Source organism: Martes martes (assembly GCF_963455335.1).
Source record: "Martes martes genome assembly, chromosome: 9".
In the NCBI taxonomy this organism is placed as follows: Eukaryota; Metazoa; Chordata; class Mammalia; order Carnivora; family Mustelidae; genus Martes; species Martes martes.
This window is the reverse complement of record NC_137896.1, coordinates 58716367-58736682: the sequence shown is the minus strand read 5'-3', so window position 1 is coordinate 58736682 and position 20316 is coordinate 58716367. Positions and strand designations below refer to the sequence as shown.

The window sequence follows — 20316 nt, the reverse complement described above, 5'->3', positions numbered from 1 at the left end:
GTTCGGTGACTCGCATTTAAACAGTTTAAAATCACCAACAGTCACGTATAGTATATTGAAAAAACTATTTAGAATTTAAGACATTCTTCCAGACAATACCGTGGCCCACATTCACTCGGACCGTCGTCCGGTGCCTGGGGGACGCCTAGGAGGTCCGCCTGGGGTCGCCGAGGTGCAGACCCCACCCCCAGCGCCGGCAGGTCTCGCGGCAGGACCTCCGCCCCGCGAGGCCAGAACCTCGCAGGCCCCCACCCCACTTCCGGCCGCTTCACCCCGCCCACCTAGCCACTAGAGATCTCCTCCCTGATCTCGCTCCAGCCGCCTCGCGTACGCTCCGAGCTGCCCCTCTGCTCTGCGGCGGTCTGGCTTCCCCGACGTGTTTTGTTTGCGACGCTGTCGTGTAACAGCGCGCTTTACGGCCGTGGGGACGGGGCGAGCCGGCGCCAGGGCCACTGCGGCCGGGAAGCAGGGCAGGCGGGTGAGGTTGATGCCCGGTGGCGGGGTGAGCTCGGCGTCTGGCCGGCTACTCACCGCCGCGGAGCAAAGGGGTGCCCGGGAAGCGGCGGGGTCGGCGTCCAGGAGCGGTGCGGGGGGCTCCGCCGGCGGCGGCGGCAGAAGCGGAGCAGGCGGCCCCGGGCTGGGCAGTGGAGGCCCGGGGGGGCCCACGGGCAGGATGAGCCTGACCCCGAAGGAGCTCTCGAGCCTGCTGAGCATCATCTCGGAGGAGGCGGGCGGCGGCAGCACCTTCGAGGGCCTGTCCACCGCCTTTCACCACTACTTCAGCAAGGCCGACCACTTCCGCCTGGGCTCGGTGCTCGTCATGCTGCTGCAGCAGCCTGACCTGCTGCCCAGCGCGGCGCAACGCCTCACCGCGCTCTACCTGCTCTGGGAGATGTACCGTACGGAGCCGCTCGCCGCCAACCCCTTTGCCGCCAGCTTCGCGCACCTGCTCAACCCCGCGCCACCGGCCCGCGGCGGCCAGGAGCCAGACAGGCCACCGCTCTCAGGTACGCCCGAGGCGCGCCGCCCCTCGTCCGTGCGGCCCCTCCCTCCCGAAGACAGGTGTGCCCTGTGGATAGACTGGCACTTAACGCCTGAGCTTGTGCGAGAGTTCATCCCCAAGTGAAATTGTCTCCTTTTGAAATTATCTAATCCCCCCACCCCCGCAAAGTATAGAGAAGGGGTAGCTTAATTACAGATTCAGGGCACCGCAAATTATTCCTCTCCGCTGTAGGGGCCGTAAAGTCACGCAGCTGAGTGGCGCTTGACAGCTTTAGCAACTCAGTCTCAGTTACTGTAGAGCCCGTCTCAGGTGTGTGACGTTGTAACTAATGACACTCTGCCCGGGTTTTAAGTCTCAGTCGAGTAAGTAGAAGTAAATAGAGTAAATAAAAGTTCAGAATCCGAAGAAGTTGTTGGACGGAAATAGACATTATACGGTGTTTAAGGACTTTGCAGCCTCCTTCGTTGGTCTGATGCGTGTCTCTGAATGATGTTGACGGGGAGAGGATATAAGGTAGTAAGGTAGTCTCAAGTTCATGGCCTAAGTCAGGAAAGGCATGACTACTGGACGTTATGTAAAATGTATATTTGTGCAGTATTGGTGAGGTCAGATCAGTGGGTTTCATTCGAGGCTGCCTTTTTTTTTTTTTTTTTTTTTTTTAAACTCAAAGAGATTCTTTGAGACTTGACTTTGGGAGAACAACTGAGCCAGGAAATGAGAAAGGCACAGAAGGGATGGTGATTAGTGATAGAGTACATGGAAAACTAAGACAAAGACCAGTGTACCGGGGGAAGTAGGTAGAGGTAGGGAACAGTTTGACCTCATAGTACTAAACCAGTGGGAAAAAGAGCACTATATAGGTAGGGGCCACTATACAGAGTTAAAAGGTGAAGGCAGTGGATTTTGAGATAATACCAAGTTTTTCATAGCACAGGAGGCTTCTTTGTAAGCTAGTTGGTGTTCGTGCTTGGCACCCCTTTTGGATCTAAAGCATCTTCTGGTTGGTTTCCTGCACTGCTCTTATGTAAGAGGGGCAAACTTCATGTTGGATAAGATGCCCCTGGGTACTAGTACTGAACTAGGCCTTCAGGAAGTTTAAGAATGCCCAGAAAGTAATGGAACATATCATGGGAAGTCAAAACCCAACCCACCATCCTAGGGGACCCTTAGCAGAGAATGGGGACAGTGTGGGATTTACTCAGAGAGTCTATAGGCAAAGGGAGGATGACTTATGGTCATTCTCAAATGCCATGAGTCTAAACCTAGATTCAGACCATAGACTGCATTGTAAACAGAAATTTGCCAGGGAAAGACTCCATGGATAGGTTATTTTACCTCTCTGTGCCTCAGTTTCTTTGTTTATAAAATGCAGATAATAATTCCTAGCTTGCAGGGTTATTATGAGGAATGAAAGTATTTATAATAATTGCTAACCATTATTAAGTTTTTCAGGTGATTCTGATGCAGAGGTAGGATTGAGACTGTATCTAGATGTAAATAAGATGGCTTTCCTGCACTCAAGCTTGCAGTCTGGTTGGGGAGACATAAATGTAGCCATAAGCTGATGTAGTCAGTGTTGTACTAGATGTCACATACGAAATGCTCAGTGGCACAGATGAACAGCTACCTTTGTGGCTGGAGACATTCTCAGAGGGAGTAATGTTTTTGCTGGGTATTGATTAGAGATGAGGTAGGGGGTGTGTGAGGGAAGTGTGTGGCCCTGTCAGGTATTCTTAAAAAACTGGGTATATTGGATGTTTTGAAATCAGGAATATCGAGAACCTGGGAGATTCTGTGTAACTGGAGTGTAGGATATGTGGGTTGGAATGGAGTTCAAGAGATGAGATTAGGAAAGTGGATCAGGACTAGATTATAAAGGGTGTTATAATGGGTTTAATTCTGTGTAAACAGGTTAAGTAACGTGCAGATTTGTACCTAGAAATAGTATAACTAAGTAGTAAGTGGGAATGTGGACTGTGGGTGATGGATTGGTGGGTAGGAGTCAAAACTGGGAGCTGGGGATATTAGGAAGGCTGGCCTAGAGTCCTGGCCAGAGAGGAGGGGAGGGGATGGAGATGAGGGAACAGAATCTAGTGACAATGCTGCTGTGGGACGGATGAGGCTTGGTGAGCAACTGAATGTGGGACAGAAGAAAACAGCACTCAGCACTGTGGGAATTTTGTAGCTGCACTGTGCATTGAAGGAGGTATGAGATGCATATTTGCGCTGCTTCCTTGTCTCTTCCGCTTGTACAGTTGCTCACAGTGTTAGAGGAGAAAGAGAAGCATTTCTGAGCACTAGCTTTTTAATTTGTTTTTGCTTGCATGTATAAGCTTTAGCCTTTGCATGTTGGAAACAAAGTTTTTTGTTTGTTTTGTTTTTTAAGATTTTATTTATCTATTTATTTGAGAGAGAGTGTGTGTGAGAGAGCGTCCAAGCAAGGGGAGCAGCAGGCAGGAGAAGCAGGCTCCTCACTGATCAGGGAGCTGGACCAGGGGCTCGATCCTAGGACTCCGAGATCATGACCCGAGCCAAGGGCAGCCACTCAACCAACTGAGCCACCTAGGCGCCCTTGCAACAAACTTTTTCACAGTTAAAAAAACCTTAAGTCTCACTGATATTGCCACAAATCAGAGAATTTCAAATGGCATATTTAATTACATTTTCACAAATGTATATATTTGGTTACCTGAACTTTCATTATAATTTTGTCTTTTAAAATATGTGAGTGGAGATGGCAAGTAGCATATGTGAATTTTACCAGAGTCAAATTTTTAAAAATAACCATTGGAGAAATTGTTATATGTTTTTGTTTACAGGATTTTTGCCTCCTATAACTCCACCAGAAAAGTTTTTTCTTTCCCAGCTGATGCTGGCACCCCCAAGAGAACTCTTCAAAAAGACACCTCGACAGATTGCACTGATGGACGTTGGAAACATGGGCCAGTCTGTGGATATTAGTGGGCTTCAGCTAGCCTTGGCTGGTAAGGAATTGGTGGGCTTGGGTATTCTTGTGTGGTAACATTAGGCCCTGCCCTTGTTTTTTGTTTTTTTTTTAGGGGGGGTTCTCTAGTTAAAATGAAGGTCTTTGTAAATGTGCTAAAAGCTTGGTAACTTCCATGAAAAGCGTAACTTCAGTACTGGATCCTTGCTAATATGGCATATAAATTCATTCTGAGTTTTCATTTGAATTGATTGCTTTTCCAGTTTAAGAAGAATGCCAGATAAAATTTAGTAGGTTTAAAAAAATTTTCCTGATGTCAAAGTGATCTACAAATTAAATGCAGTTTCTGTTAAAATCCCAACAATGTGTTTTGCAGACATAGAAAGACCCATCATAAAATTCATACAGAATCCCAAGGGACCCTGAATAGTCAAAATGATTTCTCTTGGCACCCTTGTTGAAAATTATTTGACCATAAATGGAAGGGTTTATTTCTGGGCTCTCTATTCTATGATCATTGCTTTGTCTGTCTGTATTCCACTTCCCCATGTTTTATTACAGTAACTTTGTAGTACCTTTTGAAGTCAGGATGTGTTAAACCTCCCCTGTGTCCTACGTTTCAAGATTGCTTTGGCACCTTCTGTGTTACACGTATAAATGAATGAATGGGTTCTCTTGAAGCAGAAGTGTGTTGTGATAGAAAATAGAGGGACTTTCTTGACCTGGATGGTCAGACAGAGCCTCTCTGAGTAGGGAAGGTAAAGAGGCACCTTTTGCTTGACTGCTTTCTGAGTATAAATATGGATGAATGGGTCTTACCACTTGAGAGTGATTCATTAGGGAAATTCTAATATATAGGCAAATTTGTGAACCCTCGACCTTGTGATTGAGCTGCAGTATTAATTTTGACAGTTCCCTATCCTTCTTAGACTTAATGCATCTGTGGTATTTGGTTTCTTACATAAGGTGACATTGTTGAATATACTACTCTTTCCTTGGAGCATTCTGAACCTTTGAACCTCCCTTTTTAACTCCTGGGTATCAACAGTATAACTAACAATGGTTATTATCTGAAACCAAGAGAAAAAAATATAATTTTTAAGACTTTATTAATTGTCAGGGAGAAAGAGAGCAACAGGCAGAGGAAGCCGGCTCCTGGCTGAGCAAGGAGGGTGATGTGGGACTCAGTCCCAGGACCCTGGGATCATCACCTGAATCAAAGGCAGACACTTAACCAACTCCACCCAGGTGTCCCAAGAGAAATCTTTTTAAGACTTTAAGATTGAAGGTTTGTAGAAATAATCATTAGTCACTAGTGCTAGATACAATCTATTCACAGAAATAAAACAATTTCTTTACAGATTGTATGAAATAAAGAAGAAATAAATACAATTCTTTACGGATTGTATGAAGCTGGGTACAGAGGTGACAAGCAGTTTCAGTCACCTTACCTTCAGAAGGGATATATATTCTGAGGGTTCTAGCTTTGTGAGAATCAGATCTGACCTCCCTTGCAAGTTACAATGACTTGAGTTAGTCTGTGAGAAAGTTTTAAAGTATATCAAGCCCAGAAAGGAGTATGTGCTAGAATTTGTCTAGGGAGAGCTTGGCTAAACTTGCTGCTTGCTATTCCCCCAGACTGAAAATGCCCTAATCCATTCATTTTTACAAGTACCAGGGAAAAAAAGTGATAGACTGTTCTTCTCTGGAGCTGGCTACCACAGATCGCCTTTGCAGAGACCTGCAGTTCATATCTTGTAGTAGGATCCATGGACCAGAGGTTATTTATGGAGGATGCAGTTGTATTTTTTTAATTTTAAATAAACAAGCAGACAAGTCAAACAAAAGTAACCACAAGGGGCACTTTTACCCTGTTAATGTCGGTATTTATTTCAGAGGTTTTATTAAAAATTCTTGGGGCGCCTGGGTGGCTCAGTGGGTTAAGCCTCTGCCTGCAGCTCAGGTCATGATCTCAGGGTGCTGGGATCGAGCCCCGCATCTGGCTATCTGCTCAGTGGGGAGCCAGGTTCCCCCTCTCTCTCTGCCTACTTGTGATCTCTCTCTCTGTCAAATAAATAAATAAATAAAATCTTTTAAAAAAAAAATCCTGACAAACAACCTGCACTTACTAGTTTACCACACAATGTGCCAATTTAAACATTTTTCCACATTTTGTTAGAGAGTATGTTAATTTTATGTATTTTAGCGATCAGAAAACAGCATCTCAGGATAATTTTAATTAGCATTTTTTGTATTAAATGAATGCATTTGAACATGTTATAGTTCTAAGGCATCTTTCATGTCTGGCCATTTTTCTATTGGATCTATATATAGATATCTAGAGATATAGATATCTATATCTAGATATATATCTAGATATATAGAGATATAGATATCTATATATCTAGATATATAGATATCTATATATATCTATATATAGATATCTAGAGATATAGATATCTAGAGATATAGATATCTATATCTAGATATATATTTCAGATATATATTTCAGATATATATATCTAGATATATATCTATATATAGATATATATTTCAGATTATAAAATCTGAAATATGCAATTCTAAAACCTGCATGTATTAAGGAATTACAAAGTGACCCTGGAGCAGCCATCCTCTAGGTTAAGAAGCGGAAAAGTTTAAGGACCTGGAGACTCCCTGTGTGTTTCTCTTACTAGCCACTCCCCACCTCCCCCATCACTAAGCTCACTTTTGTGGTAATCATTCATAATTTACTTTATAGTCCGCCCTCGGTATATGCCTGTAGTTTAACTTTGGATGTTCTTAAACTTGATGTATATGTGGAATCATACTGTGTTCTTTTGGGTGTTAGTTGTAAGGTGAACCCATGTTGATGAATTGTAGTGCTTGCTTTTCGTTGTTGTTGTGACATTCATACAATGGAATACCAAGTTCTTCATCCATTTTACTATAGATGGACATAATGTTGCTGTGAACATTTTGGTACATTCTCCTGGTGTACATATGTGTTTCTTCTGGAGAGAAAGATAAGCATATGTAAAACTTGACTAGCTAATGGCACACTGCTTTTCAGAGTTGCTGTGCCATGTTTCATTCCCATTAGCAGCGTGCAAGTTACATGACATTCTCTGCATCTGATAATTTCAGGCTTGTTAATTTTTGTCATGTAGGGTGTGTAATAGTATCTTGTGTTTTGACTGATTCTCCCCTGCTTCCCTTTCTCAATGAGGTTGGACATCTTTTCAGATGTTTATTGGCCATTCAAGCTTTTTTTTTTTTTAAAATAAAGATTTTATTTATTTGTCAGAGAGAGAGAGAACACAAGCAGGGGAAGCATCAGGCAGAACAGGCAGAAGGAGAAGCAGACTCACCACCGAGCAAGAAGCCCGATACGGTACTTGATCCCAGGACCCTGGGATCGTGACCCGAGGCAAAGGCAGATGTTTGACTGAGCCACCCAGGTGCCCTTTTTTTTTTTTTTAAATAAAATACTTGGAAGTCAGCCCATTTTTTCTTTATTAAAAAACTGATTTGGGGGCAACTGGGTGGCTCAGTGGGTTAAAGCCTCTGCCTTCCACTCAGGTCACGATCCCAGGGTCCTGGGATCGAGCCCCACATCAGGTTCTCTGCTCAGCAGGGAGCCTGCTTCCTCCTCTCTCTCTCTCTGCCTGCTTCTCTGCCTAGTTGTGATCTCTGTCAAATAAATAAAATAAAAAAAAAATGATCTGTAGGAGTTTTTTGTTTTTTTTTTTTTAATTGAAGTACAGTCAACATTAGTTTCAGGTGTAAACACAGTGATTTGACAGCTCTATGCCTTTATTCAGTGCTCAATCACATTAAGTGTAGTTACCATCTGTCACTATACAAAGTTATTATATTATTAACTATATTACCTATGCTGTACTTTTCATTCTCATGATTTATTTATAACTACAAATTTGTACCTCTTAATCCCCTTCACCTATTTTAACCATCCTCCTCCTTCCGTCCCCTCTGGCAACCACCAGTTTGTTCTCTATTGAGGAGTCTGTTTTTGGTTTTTGTTGTGCTTGTTAGATTCCACATAGATGTGAAATCATATGGTATTTGTCTTTCTGTGTTAGACTTCATTTAGCACAATACCTTCTAGGTCCATCCATATTGTCACAAGTGGCAAGATTTCATTCTTTTGTTTTATATTCTTTATCACAATATTCCATTGTGTGTGTGTGTGTGTGTGTGTGTGTGTGCATGTGTGCATCTATATGAGATACATACATATATAGGTATATATAATATGTAACATATACCTATATATGTATGTATCATATATATATATATGCATACACATACACATACCACATCTTTATTCATTTATCCATGGATACTTAGGTTGCTTCCATATGTTGGCTATTGTCTTTTTGAAATGATGTTTTTGTTTTCTTTGGGTAAATATCCAGAAGTAGAATTACTGGATCCTGTGGTACTTCTGTTTTTAGTTTAGAGGAACCTCCATACTGTTTTCCAGACAGTCTGCACCAGTTTACATTCTCTGCCAACAATGCTTAAGGACTTCCTTCTCTTCACATCCTCACCAAGGCTTGGTATTTTTTTCTGACTGGTGTGAGGTGGTATCTCACTGTGGTTTTGATTTGCATTTCCCTGGTGATTAGTGATGTTGAAAATCTTGTCATGTGTCTGTTGGTCATCTGTGTATCTTCTTTGTAGAAATGTCTGTTCTGGTCCTCTGCCCGTTTTTAAGTCTAATTTTTGTAGGAGTTCTTTATTTATTTTGGATAATAACCCCTTATCATATAAATCACTTGTGACTAGCTTCTCTCATTCAGTAGGTTTTCATTTTATGGTTTTCTTTGCCATACAAAAGCTTTTATTTTGATGTAGCACCAGTTGTTTATTTTTGCTTTTGTTTCCCTTGCCTGGGGAGACTTATCCATAAATAAGTTGCTAAGGCCAATCCAAGAGTTTACTGCCTATGTTTTATTTTAGAAGTTGTACGGTTTGGGGGTGCCTGAGTGACTCTGTCTGTTAAGCATCTGCATTTGGCTCAGGTCATGATCTCCAGGTCCTGGGATCAAGACCCACCTCAGGCCCCCTGCTCATCAGGGAGTCTGCTTCTCCCTCTACCTTTGTGCGCGTGCTTACTCGCTCTCTCTCAAATAGAAAAATCTTTAAAAAAAAAAAAAGAAAGATTTATGTTATCAAGTCTTAATATGTAGGTTTTTTATCCATTTTGAGTTTATTTTTGTGTATGGTATAAGAAAGTGGTCTAGTTTCATTCTTTTGCATGTAGCTACTTAGTTTTCCCAGCACCAGTTATTGAAGAAACTGTCTTTTCCTCCAATTGTATGTTCTTACCTCCTTTATGGTAGCTTAATTGGTCATTTAAGCATGGGCTTATTTCTGGGCATTCTGTTTTGTCCTGATACTACACTGTTTTGATTATGATAGCTTTGTAGTAGTTTGAAATCCAAGATTGTGATACTTCCAGCTTTGTTCTTTCAGAAGATTGCTTTGGCTATTCAGGGGTCTTCTGTGGTTCCATACTAATTTTAGGATTATCTGTACTAGTTCTGTGAAAAATGCTATCAGCATTTTAATAGGGATTGCACTGAATCTGTAGATTGCTTTGGGTAGTATAGACATTTTAACAATATTTGTCCTTCCAGTCCTTGAGCAGGGAATGTCTTTCCATTTCTTTGTGTCGTCTTCAATTTCTTTCCTCAGAGTTTTCTTTTCCTCAGAGTACAGATCTTTCAGCTTTTTGGTTAAAATTATTCCTGGGTATCTTACTATTTTTAGTGCAGTTGTAAATGGAATGGTTTTCTTGATTTCTCTTTCCACTGCTTTGTTATTAATGTATAGAAATGCATCAGACTTCTGCATATTGATTTTGTATTCTGGAACTTTAGTGAATTACTTTATCAGTTCTAGCAGTTTTTTGGTGGTCCTTCAGGTTTTCTCTATATAGTATCATGTCATCAGCAAATAGTAAAAGTTTTACTTCTTCCTTACCAGTCTATTTATTTTTTTGTCTGACTGCTCTGGCTAGGACAGGACTGTGCTGAATAAAAATGGTGAGAGTGAACATCCATGTCTTGGTCCTGACCTTAGCGGGAAAGCTTTCAGCTTTTTACCATTGTGATGTTAGTTATGGATTTGTCATATATGGCCTTTATTATGCTGGGGTATGTTCCCCATATACCCATGTTGTTAAGAGTTTTAATCATGAACAGATGTTGAATTTTGTCAAATGCTTTTTCTGCATCTATTGAGATGACTATATCCATTTTATCCTTTATTTTGTTAATGTGGTATTACCATGTTGGATGATTTGTGGATTTGATGATTCCTGGAAACTTTCAGTCCAGGAATAAATTCCACCTGATATTTCTTTTCTAATCTTTATTATTTCCTTTCTTCTGCTGGTTTTAGGTTTTGGTCTTTCTCTAGCTCATTTGGGTGTAGGGGTATGTTTGAGATTTTTTTTGCTAGAGGTAGGTCTGTATTGCTAAACTTCCCTCTTGGAACCACTTTTGCTGCATCCCAAAGGTTTTGAATGTTGTGTTTTCATTTTCATTTGTTTCCATGTACTTTTTTATTTCTTTTTATTTCCTGGTCGACCCATTCATTGTTTAGTAGTTTGTTACTTAATCTCCATATGTTTGTCTTTCTGTTGTTTTTTTTTCTTGTAGTATCATAGTATTGTTGTCAGAAAAGATGCATGGTATGACTTCAAGTCTTTTTGAACTTGTTTTCTGGGCTAATATGTAATCTTACTATCAGTTTCTCCCTTTATGTCTGTTAATACTTGTTTTATATATTCGAGGGCTTCTCTGTTGGGTATGTAAATATTCACAATGGTTAGATGTTGTTGGATTGTCCCTCTTATGATTTTATAGTGTCCTTCTTTATCTTTCGTTAGTCTATACACTTAAGGTTTTTGTTTTGTTTAGTTTTGAGAGAGTATGTGCACTAGCAGAGGGAGGGTCAAAGGGAGAGAGGGAGAAGCAGACTCCCTACTGAGTGCAGTCTGAATCCCAGGACCCTGAGATTATGACCTGAGCCCTGAGATCGTTACCTGAGCCAAAGTCAGATGCTTAACCAACTGAGCCACCCAGGTGCTCCTTTTTATGTATGTTTGTAAGTAGGCTCCATGCCCAACGTGGGGCTTTAACTCACGACCCTGAGATCAAGAGTCCCACGCTTTACCAACTGGGCCAACCAGATATGCCTAGAGTCTTTGTTTTAAAGTTTAGTTTGTCCAATATAAATATTGCCACCTGGGAGAGGGTGGTGGGGATATGGACATTGGGGAGGGTATGTGCTATGATGAGTGCTGTGAAATGTGTAAACCTAGCGATTCACAGACCTGTACCCCTGGGGATAAAAATACATTATATGTTTATTAAAAATAAATAAAAAATAAAATTGGAGTTGGAATTTAAAAAATAAATAAATAAATAAATAAATATTGCCACCCAACTTTTTTTTTCCCCCCATCCATTTGCAGGGAATATCCTTTCCCATACCTTCACTTTCAGTCTGTCTTTGGGGCTGATGTTTTTGTCTCTTGCAGGAAGCATATAAATAACTCTGTCTTTTTATCCATTCAGTCACCCTGTGTCATTTGATTTAAAATTAATGTGCACTTAGTTCATTTAAAGTATTCATTGATAGGTACTTTTTGTCATTTTGTTAGTTGTTTCCTGTTTGTTTTTGTAGTTTTCTGTTCTCTTGATCTCTTCCCTTATGATTTGATGACTTTACTTAGTGTTATGCTTGGATTCCCTTCTATTTTTTGTGAATCTATTACAGGTTTTTGGTTGGTGGTTACTGAGGTTCATATATAATATTCTTTGTATACACTAGTCTAAATTAAGTTGATGGTTGGATAAGTTTGAACACATTCTGAAAGCACTATATTTTTACTCTCCCACCCCACATTTTATGTACATATTGTCCTATTTTCTACCTTTTTATTTTGTGCCCTTTATTATAGATATAATTGATTTTACTGCTTTTGTCTTTTAACCTTCATACTAGCTTTATAAGTGATCTCCTACCTTTAGTATGTGTTTGTTTTTACCAGCAAATTTTTTTCTTTTCATAGTTTTTCTTCTCATTATGGCTTTCTTTCTGCTTACAGAAGTCCCTTTAACATTTCTTGTAAGGCTAGTTTAGTGGTGGCAAACCACTAAAACCATTAAACTTTTGTCTGTCTGGCAAACTCTATCTGTCCTTCAGTTCTGAGTGATAACCTTGCTGGGGCAAGTACTGTTGTTTGTGTTTTTTCTCGGCCCTTTGAATATGTCATGCCACTAGCCCTTCTGGCCTGCAGTTCCTGCTTAAAGAACATCTTTATGTTCTTTCCGTAAGACTATATGATAGCCTTATGGGGTTTCCCATTAACTGTGCTTTTCGCTTGCTTGTAAGATCCTCTTTAATTTTTGATGTTTTCATTATTTATCTTGGTGTGGAGCTTCTCAGGTTCATCTTGTTTAAGGCTCTCTGCTTCCTGGACCTGGCTGTTTCCTTCCCTTGGTTAGGGAAGTTTTCAGTGATTCTTTCTTCAAATAAGTTTTCTGCCCCTTTCTTCTTTTGGGACTCCCTATAATGCAAACATCATGTTTGATTTTGTCACAGAAGTTTAACTTATCCTCATTTAAATTTTTTTTTCTTTTTCCATTTCAGCTTGGGTGCTTTCCATTACCCGGTCTTCCAGATCATTGATCCTTTCATCATCTGCTAATCTGCTTTTGATCCTCTAGTGTAGTTTTCATTTCTATTACTGTATTCTTCAACTTTGTTCTTAGTTCATTTACTTTTTTCTCAAATCTAGTGAGGACCTTTATGACCATCACCTGAACTCTTCATCAGATGGATTTCTTACCTCTTGTTTCCTGTAGTTCTTTTTCTGAGGTTTTGTGTTTTTGTTGTTGTTGTTCAGAACTTCCTCTGTCTCCTCATTTTATCTGACTCGCTGTGTTTGTTTCTATACATTAGGTATGTCAGTTCCATCTCCTGGACTTGGAAGTAGTGGCCTTATTTATAAAAGTCCCTGAGGAGCCCAGTACCTCAGCCCTCCCTGGTCTCCAGTACCAGGCACTGCAGGGGTATCCCCCTGTGTGGGCTGTATGTACCTTCTTGTTGTGACTGGTCTGTAATGGTGAAGGGTGCTCTGATGGATGGGACTAGCCCCCAGCACAACTGGCTGAGAGGCCTGACTGTATATAGTTGCTGCTGGCTTGTTGGTGGGTGATGTTAGCTCTTGGTGGATTTGTAGTTTTTGAAAAAAAAAAAAAAAACAAAAACAAAAACAAAAAAAAAAAAAACAAAAAAAAACGAAACCCATATTTATACTGAATTGCCCTTTGTTTGTATGTGTTGCAGGCAGCTTTTTCTAATTAGTAGCTTGTCTTTTCTCTCTCCTTGTGATACCCTCAATTTAAAAATGTCTCTTACTTTATCTTTTTACAGAACGCCAGTCTGAATTGCCAACCCAAAGTAAAGCTAGCTTCCCTAGTATTCTCAGTGACCCAGACCCAGACTCTTCTAATTCTGGATTTGACAGCTCGGTTGCCTCTCAAATCACAGAAGCTTTAGTCAGTGGACCAAAGCCACCTATTGAAAGTAGGTATATATAATTTTATATACTTGGGTTTTATTTTACCAGCATCCTGAGGCTTATTTCTTTAAAAACATGGTGTTATTTTTTGTTGCTCCTTAAACTTGAATTCAGTAAGAAGTCTCCTAGTGTCTACTAGAACATAGTAGAGGTGGTCAGTTAAGTTAGTTTCTTCTTTAATAAAATTACACACCAAGTTTTCTATTATCAGTAGCATTCCTGAAGATATAAATTCCGATTTTACTAAAATGAGTCTTCTGTATATTTTTATAGTGCTTATCACTCTCATTACCTTCTCCCTTATAAAATTTTACTGATCTTAGAGTTCTTATTTTACTTTAATTCAAAGAAAACACCTACTGAACTTGAAATAATACAGCTATCTTTTGGTTTCACAGGCTTTTATGTTTTATGTTCTAATGATGAAGGCATGCTTTACGCTTAAAAATAAGAAAATGTTCTCCAGGGGCGCCTGGATGGCTCAGTGGGTTAAAGCCTCTGCCTTCAGCTCGGGTCATGATCCCAGGGTCCTGGGATCGAGCCCCACATCGGGCTCTCTGCTCGGCGGGGAGCCTGCTTCCCCCCCCTCCCTCTCTGCCTACTTGTGATTTCTGTCAAAAAAAAAAAAAAAAAATCAGGTTTTTAAAAAAATTGTATTGTTGGTTAATAACCCCCGAAAACTTACCAGTGCAAAGACAGGTTTAATTAAAAATTCCGATGCTCCAAACACCATGGACTAGAAATTCTAACTTAAAAAAAAAAAAAAAAAAAGAAAATGTTCTCCAAATTACAGTGTTACCAGGAGTTTAAAACTTACATGACTTTAATGTCATTATCAGATCTTTGTCATAAATGGGCTTAATATCTGAAGTCTCAGCCAATGGCACATATTGATTTTTTTCTTAATACTTGCTTAGGCACAACTTTGTGTTGCATGAGCCACCAGAAATATATGTGCAAAGCAAATCAGTTAGATACTGAGTCTAGCTAACCATCAGGCTACCTTGTGGGAATGTTTTCCTTATCATGTAAGTAGTACTTCTGAGGAAGTGTTAATAATTTTATTTTGTCCTGTAAATGGTCTGAAAAGATTGAGATGCTAGTCCTAGTGATGAGTGAAGAATGACCGATGATTCTTAGCCAGAAAATCTTATCAATAAACTAATCTCACACTTGGCAGGGGCTAGGATCCATGATCAGAATAGGCCATTTTAGGCCCTGTGAAATTTATTCAGTGAAAATCCCAGCCAGCATTTATTTTAGTGGGTTTATAACTTAGAGATCAATCTTGTATCAAAAATAGTTGAGGTATTTAGTCACTGCATTTTCTGATTATACTTTGTCTCTTATGAAAATGAATATGGGATTTGTGGATTTAGGGATTTATGAAAGTTTCCAGATTCATTTGAAAATGTTGAAAGGCAGCTATGCTCTTCTGTTTCCTGATATCTCATCTCCATTTTGCCACCTCAAGGTTGTAAGATGCAAAGAAAATAATCAGTACAAATAATAGTGGTCTCTGAGTAAAATTGTGGTAACTAAGAGTAGGATGAATAAGATCAAATAGCATTTAATTTTTCCCATCAGAACTTTTACCAGTATGTGAAGTTGTATCCTTTGCTTCTGAGTGGTGATCATGCTTGAATTAAAGATTATCAGATCATGGTGTATTGTCTTTCTCTCTTGAAAAATAGATTTGGTCTCTAGCATGGTAATGTTAGGTCAGTGTTTTATTCTGTTGGTATTCTGAATAAAACCCTGACTTTCTGTATCATCTCTGCTTTGGATTTTGAAGTCTGAGAGTTTTATGTAGATGTGTGTAGGTGTTAGCTTACTGATAGAAGCAAACATTCCTATTCTCATTACAGGCCATTTCCGCCCAGAGTTTATTCGTCCACCACCTCCACTCCACATTTGTGAGGATGAGCTGGCTTGGCTGAATCCAACAGAGCCTGACCATGCAATTCAGTGGGACAAATCAATGTGTGTCAAGAACAGCACTGGTGTGGAGATCAAGCGAATAATGGCCAAAGCCTTCAAAAGCCCCTTATCTTCTCCTCAACAAACACAGGTATATATTTATTGTAAGCATTTTGTCTTTAATCTTCCACATGATAAACAATAAATGATCCTGTCAACAGGCGCCAGCAGTAGGAAGTGTTTTGGATCCAAGGAGTCTTGGCTCTCTGGATCTTTGTTCTGCTTTTCCAGCTTGGTCATTTTACTCTGGAGGGGAAAGACAGATTTCACATTTTTGGCACACTGTATACATTGTTACATTTAAGCTGGACAATAACTCTACTGAGGGTACCTGTTAACATTCCATTAAGGAGAAAGAAAATGAGATCCAGGGAAGGTAAACTAGCCTCCATCACACATCTGGTTAGAAGTGGTGGGTCTGAGATTGAGAGTAGCTCCTGTTGCCCAAGTGAAAGACTCCCCTTGGGGGGAAGGCAAGGACACCTGGTTTGTACTTTGGTGAATTTTATTATCCAGCTTGCATACTTTCACATTAGAACTTGAGGATATACTGACACTTCTAATCCAGTTTACACCAAAAAAATGGCATTTCTCAAAATCAAGTAATAGCTGTGTTTACAGTTCTTTGTTTGCTAGGCCATTCTGAAACACAGTCCACTGTGGTATTTGCAGGTAGGCAGGGGAAACAGTGTAGACAATTTGTAAGAAAAAGCACTTATTTGGCAGAAATGTTTTTGAAGATACCTATTTAGGTTGCAGAGTGTGAGCAGAACCTGAACTGTGCACTGTAACTGTACAGAGGGTAGCTCTCCGTCTTCTTGTCCTGCTTCTCTCCTCAAGGATTTGTGCTCTTGTTTCTCATGTCCCTCAGCTCTCTGTGGTGTGTGCTTTTTCTGGAGAGCCAGTTGGCAATTAAATTATTTTAGGTTCTAACAGATGACAGAAAAAGTCTGCAGAGGTATTAAGGGTAATATTGTTATAATCCAGACAGTATTCTATCCAACCAGGCAGTACTGAGTCTGGTTTAACGCCCAGGAGGGCTCACTAGCATGTTTATAAACAGTCTCTACAGTTCAGTTATAAATTTGAAAATCAAGACATGATTTTAATGGCTTGAGGGAAGAAATTTATGAAGTTGGTTCAATGCAGACAATTTTATAGCTTGTTTTTATAGGCAGGAAAGAGTATTTGACTCAATAACCTCTTTTTAAAAATTTGGTTGTTTTTAGCTCTTGGGTGAGCTGGAAAAAGACCCCAAACTCGTTTATCATATTGGCCTCACTCCAGCCAAACTTCCTGACCTGGTGGAAAACAACCCTCTGGTTGCTATAGAAATGCTGCTGAAGTTAATGCAGTCAAGCCAGATCACAGAGTATTTTTCCGTCCTGGTCAACATGGACATGTCTTTGCATTCAATGGAAGTTGTAAATCGGTAAGTTTTTATACTCATTCGGGTGGGGGAGGGGGGCTTGCAACAAATTTTAAGGGTTGTTTTTTTTTTCCACCTTCTTGAAATTGTACTAAAGACTCTGTGCTTTTAAGCTAATCAGCCAGTGAGAAAAAGCCTGGCCGAAAGCCAGGTGATCACAAGTAACATGTGTAAGAGTGTTCTTTCTAGGGTGGGAGAGGGAGGAAGCATGAGGTTTTCAACTTTTTTTTCTGTCACTGACAAAACTCATTAGCGGCTTGTTGAAAATATACTACCTCATTTCTGCATTCTCCTGCACAAGCCTTTCCCCTCTATAGACTCATACTTCCTTCAGGGGCTTCCTTCGACTCCAGTCCTTGGATTGACCTACCTTTGACCTACCACTGCTCCCCCTTCACTACATTCTTACAGCATTATTGTCTTCACCAGTTACTGGTATTTAGTCCAAGAATAACCACATCTTTTTATCAGTTTATTATTCTTTCTAGAGAATAATTTCAAGGACAAAGTCTGTTCCTTGTGCCCCCCACCCCCATCTTTCCTGATCTCAAGAGACCACAGCACCACTCCTCAGAGCCATGGTTCCTCAGTGCCTTATGGAAGGTTTTACAGTCAAATTTCACATTTCTTTTGGAAATGCACAGTGTATAGTGTGTAGTTAGTATAGCATCTCTTTATCTGAAAATGGAATTCCCATCCCATCTTTTTGTTTTCCTTAAACATTCCACAGAATCCTTTGGAAAATACCAGCTTTCCTTTTAAAGACTCCAATATGCTACTATGCCTTCTGTCACATTCTGTCCCGCTCTCTACCACTGTGTTCCTAAATACACCACATTAATCCCAGATTCCAAGCTTTTCATCTTATCATTCACTAGGTTATTAGGAACACTTATAGGTTTCAGTTTAAGCCACTTGACCTCTCAAGGCTTTTTCCATCTTTTCATTTATACTGCTTCTTACAACCCCCCCCTTTTTTTTAAGCATTTAAGTTATATAGTATACTATCAACTTACTAAACTATACCTTCTTCTCAGATATGCCACCTTCCATAGCACTTAGGTGTAATTGGGGTTTAGTAAATGTTACTTATGAGAGTGTGAACTCTGATTCAACCAAAATCACACAGAAATGTGGTGTGCAAAAAAAATGAGTAATTACCATGTATAATGCTAAGTATACACTTAAAAAATGGAAGTGTCCTTTATTAACAACCAGGGTGACAGGCTCAGGCTTATTTGCATAAATAGGTTTAAAACTAGGTAACTGATCATAAATCAGAAATTTTTACTAAATAACCATAAAATCTAAAATTTCTCTTTGGTTAACAGTATTTAACAGCCCTAATTTTTTAACTTTATGAAACAGACTAACTACAGCTGTTGATCTACCTCCTGAATTTATTCACCTTTATATATCAAATTGCATCTCTACTTGTGAACAAATTAAGGATAAATATATGCAGGTAAGTAACAGAAATTTTGGTAAATTTTATACATACCTGCCAAGAAAATGGGTACACTAATTTTTTTTTTTCCTCCCCCAGAATCGTTTGGTGCGTCTTGTGTGTGTCTTTCTCCAGTCCTTGATCCGTAACAAAATTATTAATGTGCAGGACTTGTTTATAGAAGTGCAGGCATTCTGTATTGAATTCAGTAGGATACGAGAAGCTGCTGGCCTTTTTCGTTTGTTGAAGACACTGGATACTGGAGAAACACCTTCTGAGACCAAAATGTCAAAATAATACCTCATCAGAACCACATTCATTGTTCAGCTGTATTGTGACTTAATTTTTAAAACTGTTAGAACCTTGAGTGGATCGTTTGGCCTAATGCATATAAACACCACTTTATCTACTTAAAGCAAAATTTCCTTTCCTAGATGACTTTTTCCTTGAGATGGATTTTGGTAAGAACTTGGAAAAATGTGTCTCTTAGATGTCTTGCTGATGATCAGGAATAACGGTTATCTACAAGAAGTTACTGCAAACAAGTAGATGAGGTTTTAGCACTGTAGAGCAAAGTGCCTGTTTTTGTTTTAAATACAAGTTACAGGCTACTGATAAATTGAGAATCTAGTTTTCTTAAGAATTTGTCATACTGCCCTTGAGATGAAATCAGTTGAATGTTTTTGAATCAAGTGGCAAATAGAAGTTTGGTCCTGAAACCCATTTGTGTGTATAGCCCTTAATTTCTCACGAAGGACAGTTTGAACTAAGGACATGCTTCTAATTTGATCCTTTCTTGTCATGGGGACTTAACAGACAACAAAAATACATGCATTTCTTGGGCCTCTTATAAACATGGGAACTCTTAGAAACCTTTTTTTGAGACTACAATAGCTGGTCTAAGTTTTGTTTTTTTCGTTTGTTCTTCAGTTATAAGTCTGAGATAGTTATTTTTTTGTTTTAAGGAAAAGTATTAGTCCACGCTTTGGGAGATATCACCACTGAGGTTTTACTTGTGTAAAACCTCCCTGAATGGGAACTGGACCTGCTGCCTGTGGTGGGGCAGACGGCCTGTTTGCAACATAGAACAAGGTGGCATCGTGTGGGCTGTTATTCCTCACTTAACTTTGGACAACAGTGCCTTACATTAAAGTTTTTTATGAACTGTATAATCTGATGTGTTTTTTTACTTGAAGAAACCGTGAAAAATTCCTAATTTACTGAGGCGCCTCTCTATATTCTTTATAGGGAAATCATCTATTCAACAAGAATTACCTTCCAGTTTAACCCTCAGCAAAAGTTAAAACCACTAGGTATGGTGTCCTTTAAAATGAGTAAAAATAAGTTTCAGTCTTTTATTATTGGCAAAAGTACATACTCCCACTAGATCTATAAGAAATTTTGTTAGCTATTCTTATGAAAGTAAAGTATTTGTTAATATACTTAAAGAAGAACCCAAACCAGTATAACAAGAGGAATGCCTTTAAACATGCAAAATTTTAGCAACCTTGATTTCTGTCCATACCTAAACGTGGACATCACTGTTTTACATACTCGGTTTGGGAAAAGAAACCGTTCATTATGCAGATAACTTTTTGGAATGGCAAAGTTTGAACCACTGCAGAAGCAACCCAAACTCAAGCTCCAGAACCTACTGATTCTCTGGTAACACTGAATGCGTAGCTAACAGCACTGTAACTCATGCCTGAACAAAGATTATCTAACATGTATTCTCTCTATAAGGCACTTCACAGCCTCCATGTGCCCAGAACAGTAGATAACACTATACTTGGGTGCCATTTTAAACTGAAATCACCAAGGTACAAAATTTTAGAAAACGTACTAAACAGACTGTGGGAGAGGACACAGTATTGACAGTTTGAGAGCT

General features: G+C 39.6%; 2 protein-coding genes across 4 annotated transcripts in view; one reads left to right on the top strand and one right to left on the bottom strand.

Moving 5' to 3' along the window:
- The first annotated feature begins 429 nt into the window (after positions 1-429).
- CNOT11 (CCR4-NOT transcription complex subunit 11) lies at positions 430-19596 on the top strand. Its single transcript, XM_080813286.1, has 7 exons — positions 430-1007; positions 3823-3987; positions 13425-13577; positions 15441-15643; positions 16782-16984; positions 18350-18446; positions 18528-19596. Exons 1-7 carry the CDS (start codon positions 488-490, stop codon positions 18723-18725), a joined length of 1539 nt encoding a protein of 512 aa, XP_080669412.1. The 5' UTR covers positions 430-487; the 3' UTR covers positions 18726-19596.
- Positions 15431-20316, bottom strand: part of RNF149 (ring finger protein 149) — a 35561-nt gene continuing 30675 nt past the window's right edge. The window contains exons 9-10 of one of the 3 annotated variants that reach the window (XM_080813287.1): positions 18483-18702; positions 15431-15798 (exon numbers count right to left, since the gene is read on the bottom strand). The gene's annotated coding sequence lies outside the window, so the exon portion shown is untranslated. The remainder of the gene's footprint in view (positions 15799-18482; positions 18703-20316) is intronic. The other 2 variants (XM_080813288.1, XM_080813289.1) reach the window with 2 other exon arrangements.

Excerpts from the sequence above, each read along its gene's own strand:
- CNOT11 (XM_080813286.1), top strand. The coding sequence starts at position 488 with ATGCCCGGTGGCGGGGTGAGCTCGGCGTCTGGCCGGCTACTCACCGCC. Across the intron at positions 16,985-18,349 it reads TCAATGGAAGTTGTAAATCG|ACTAACTACAGCTGTTGATC; the intron begins GTAAGTTTTTAT and ends TTTATGAAACAG. Across the intron at positions 18,447-18,527 it reads TTAAGGATAAATATATGCAG|AATCGTTTGGTGCGTCTTGT; the intron begins GTAAGTAACAGA and ends TTCCTCCCCCAG.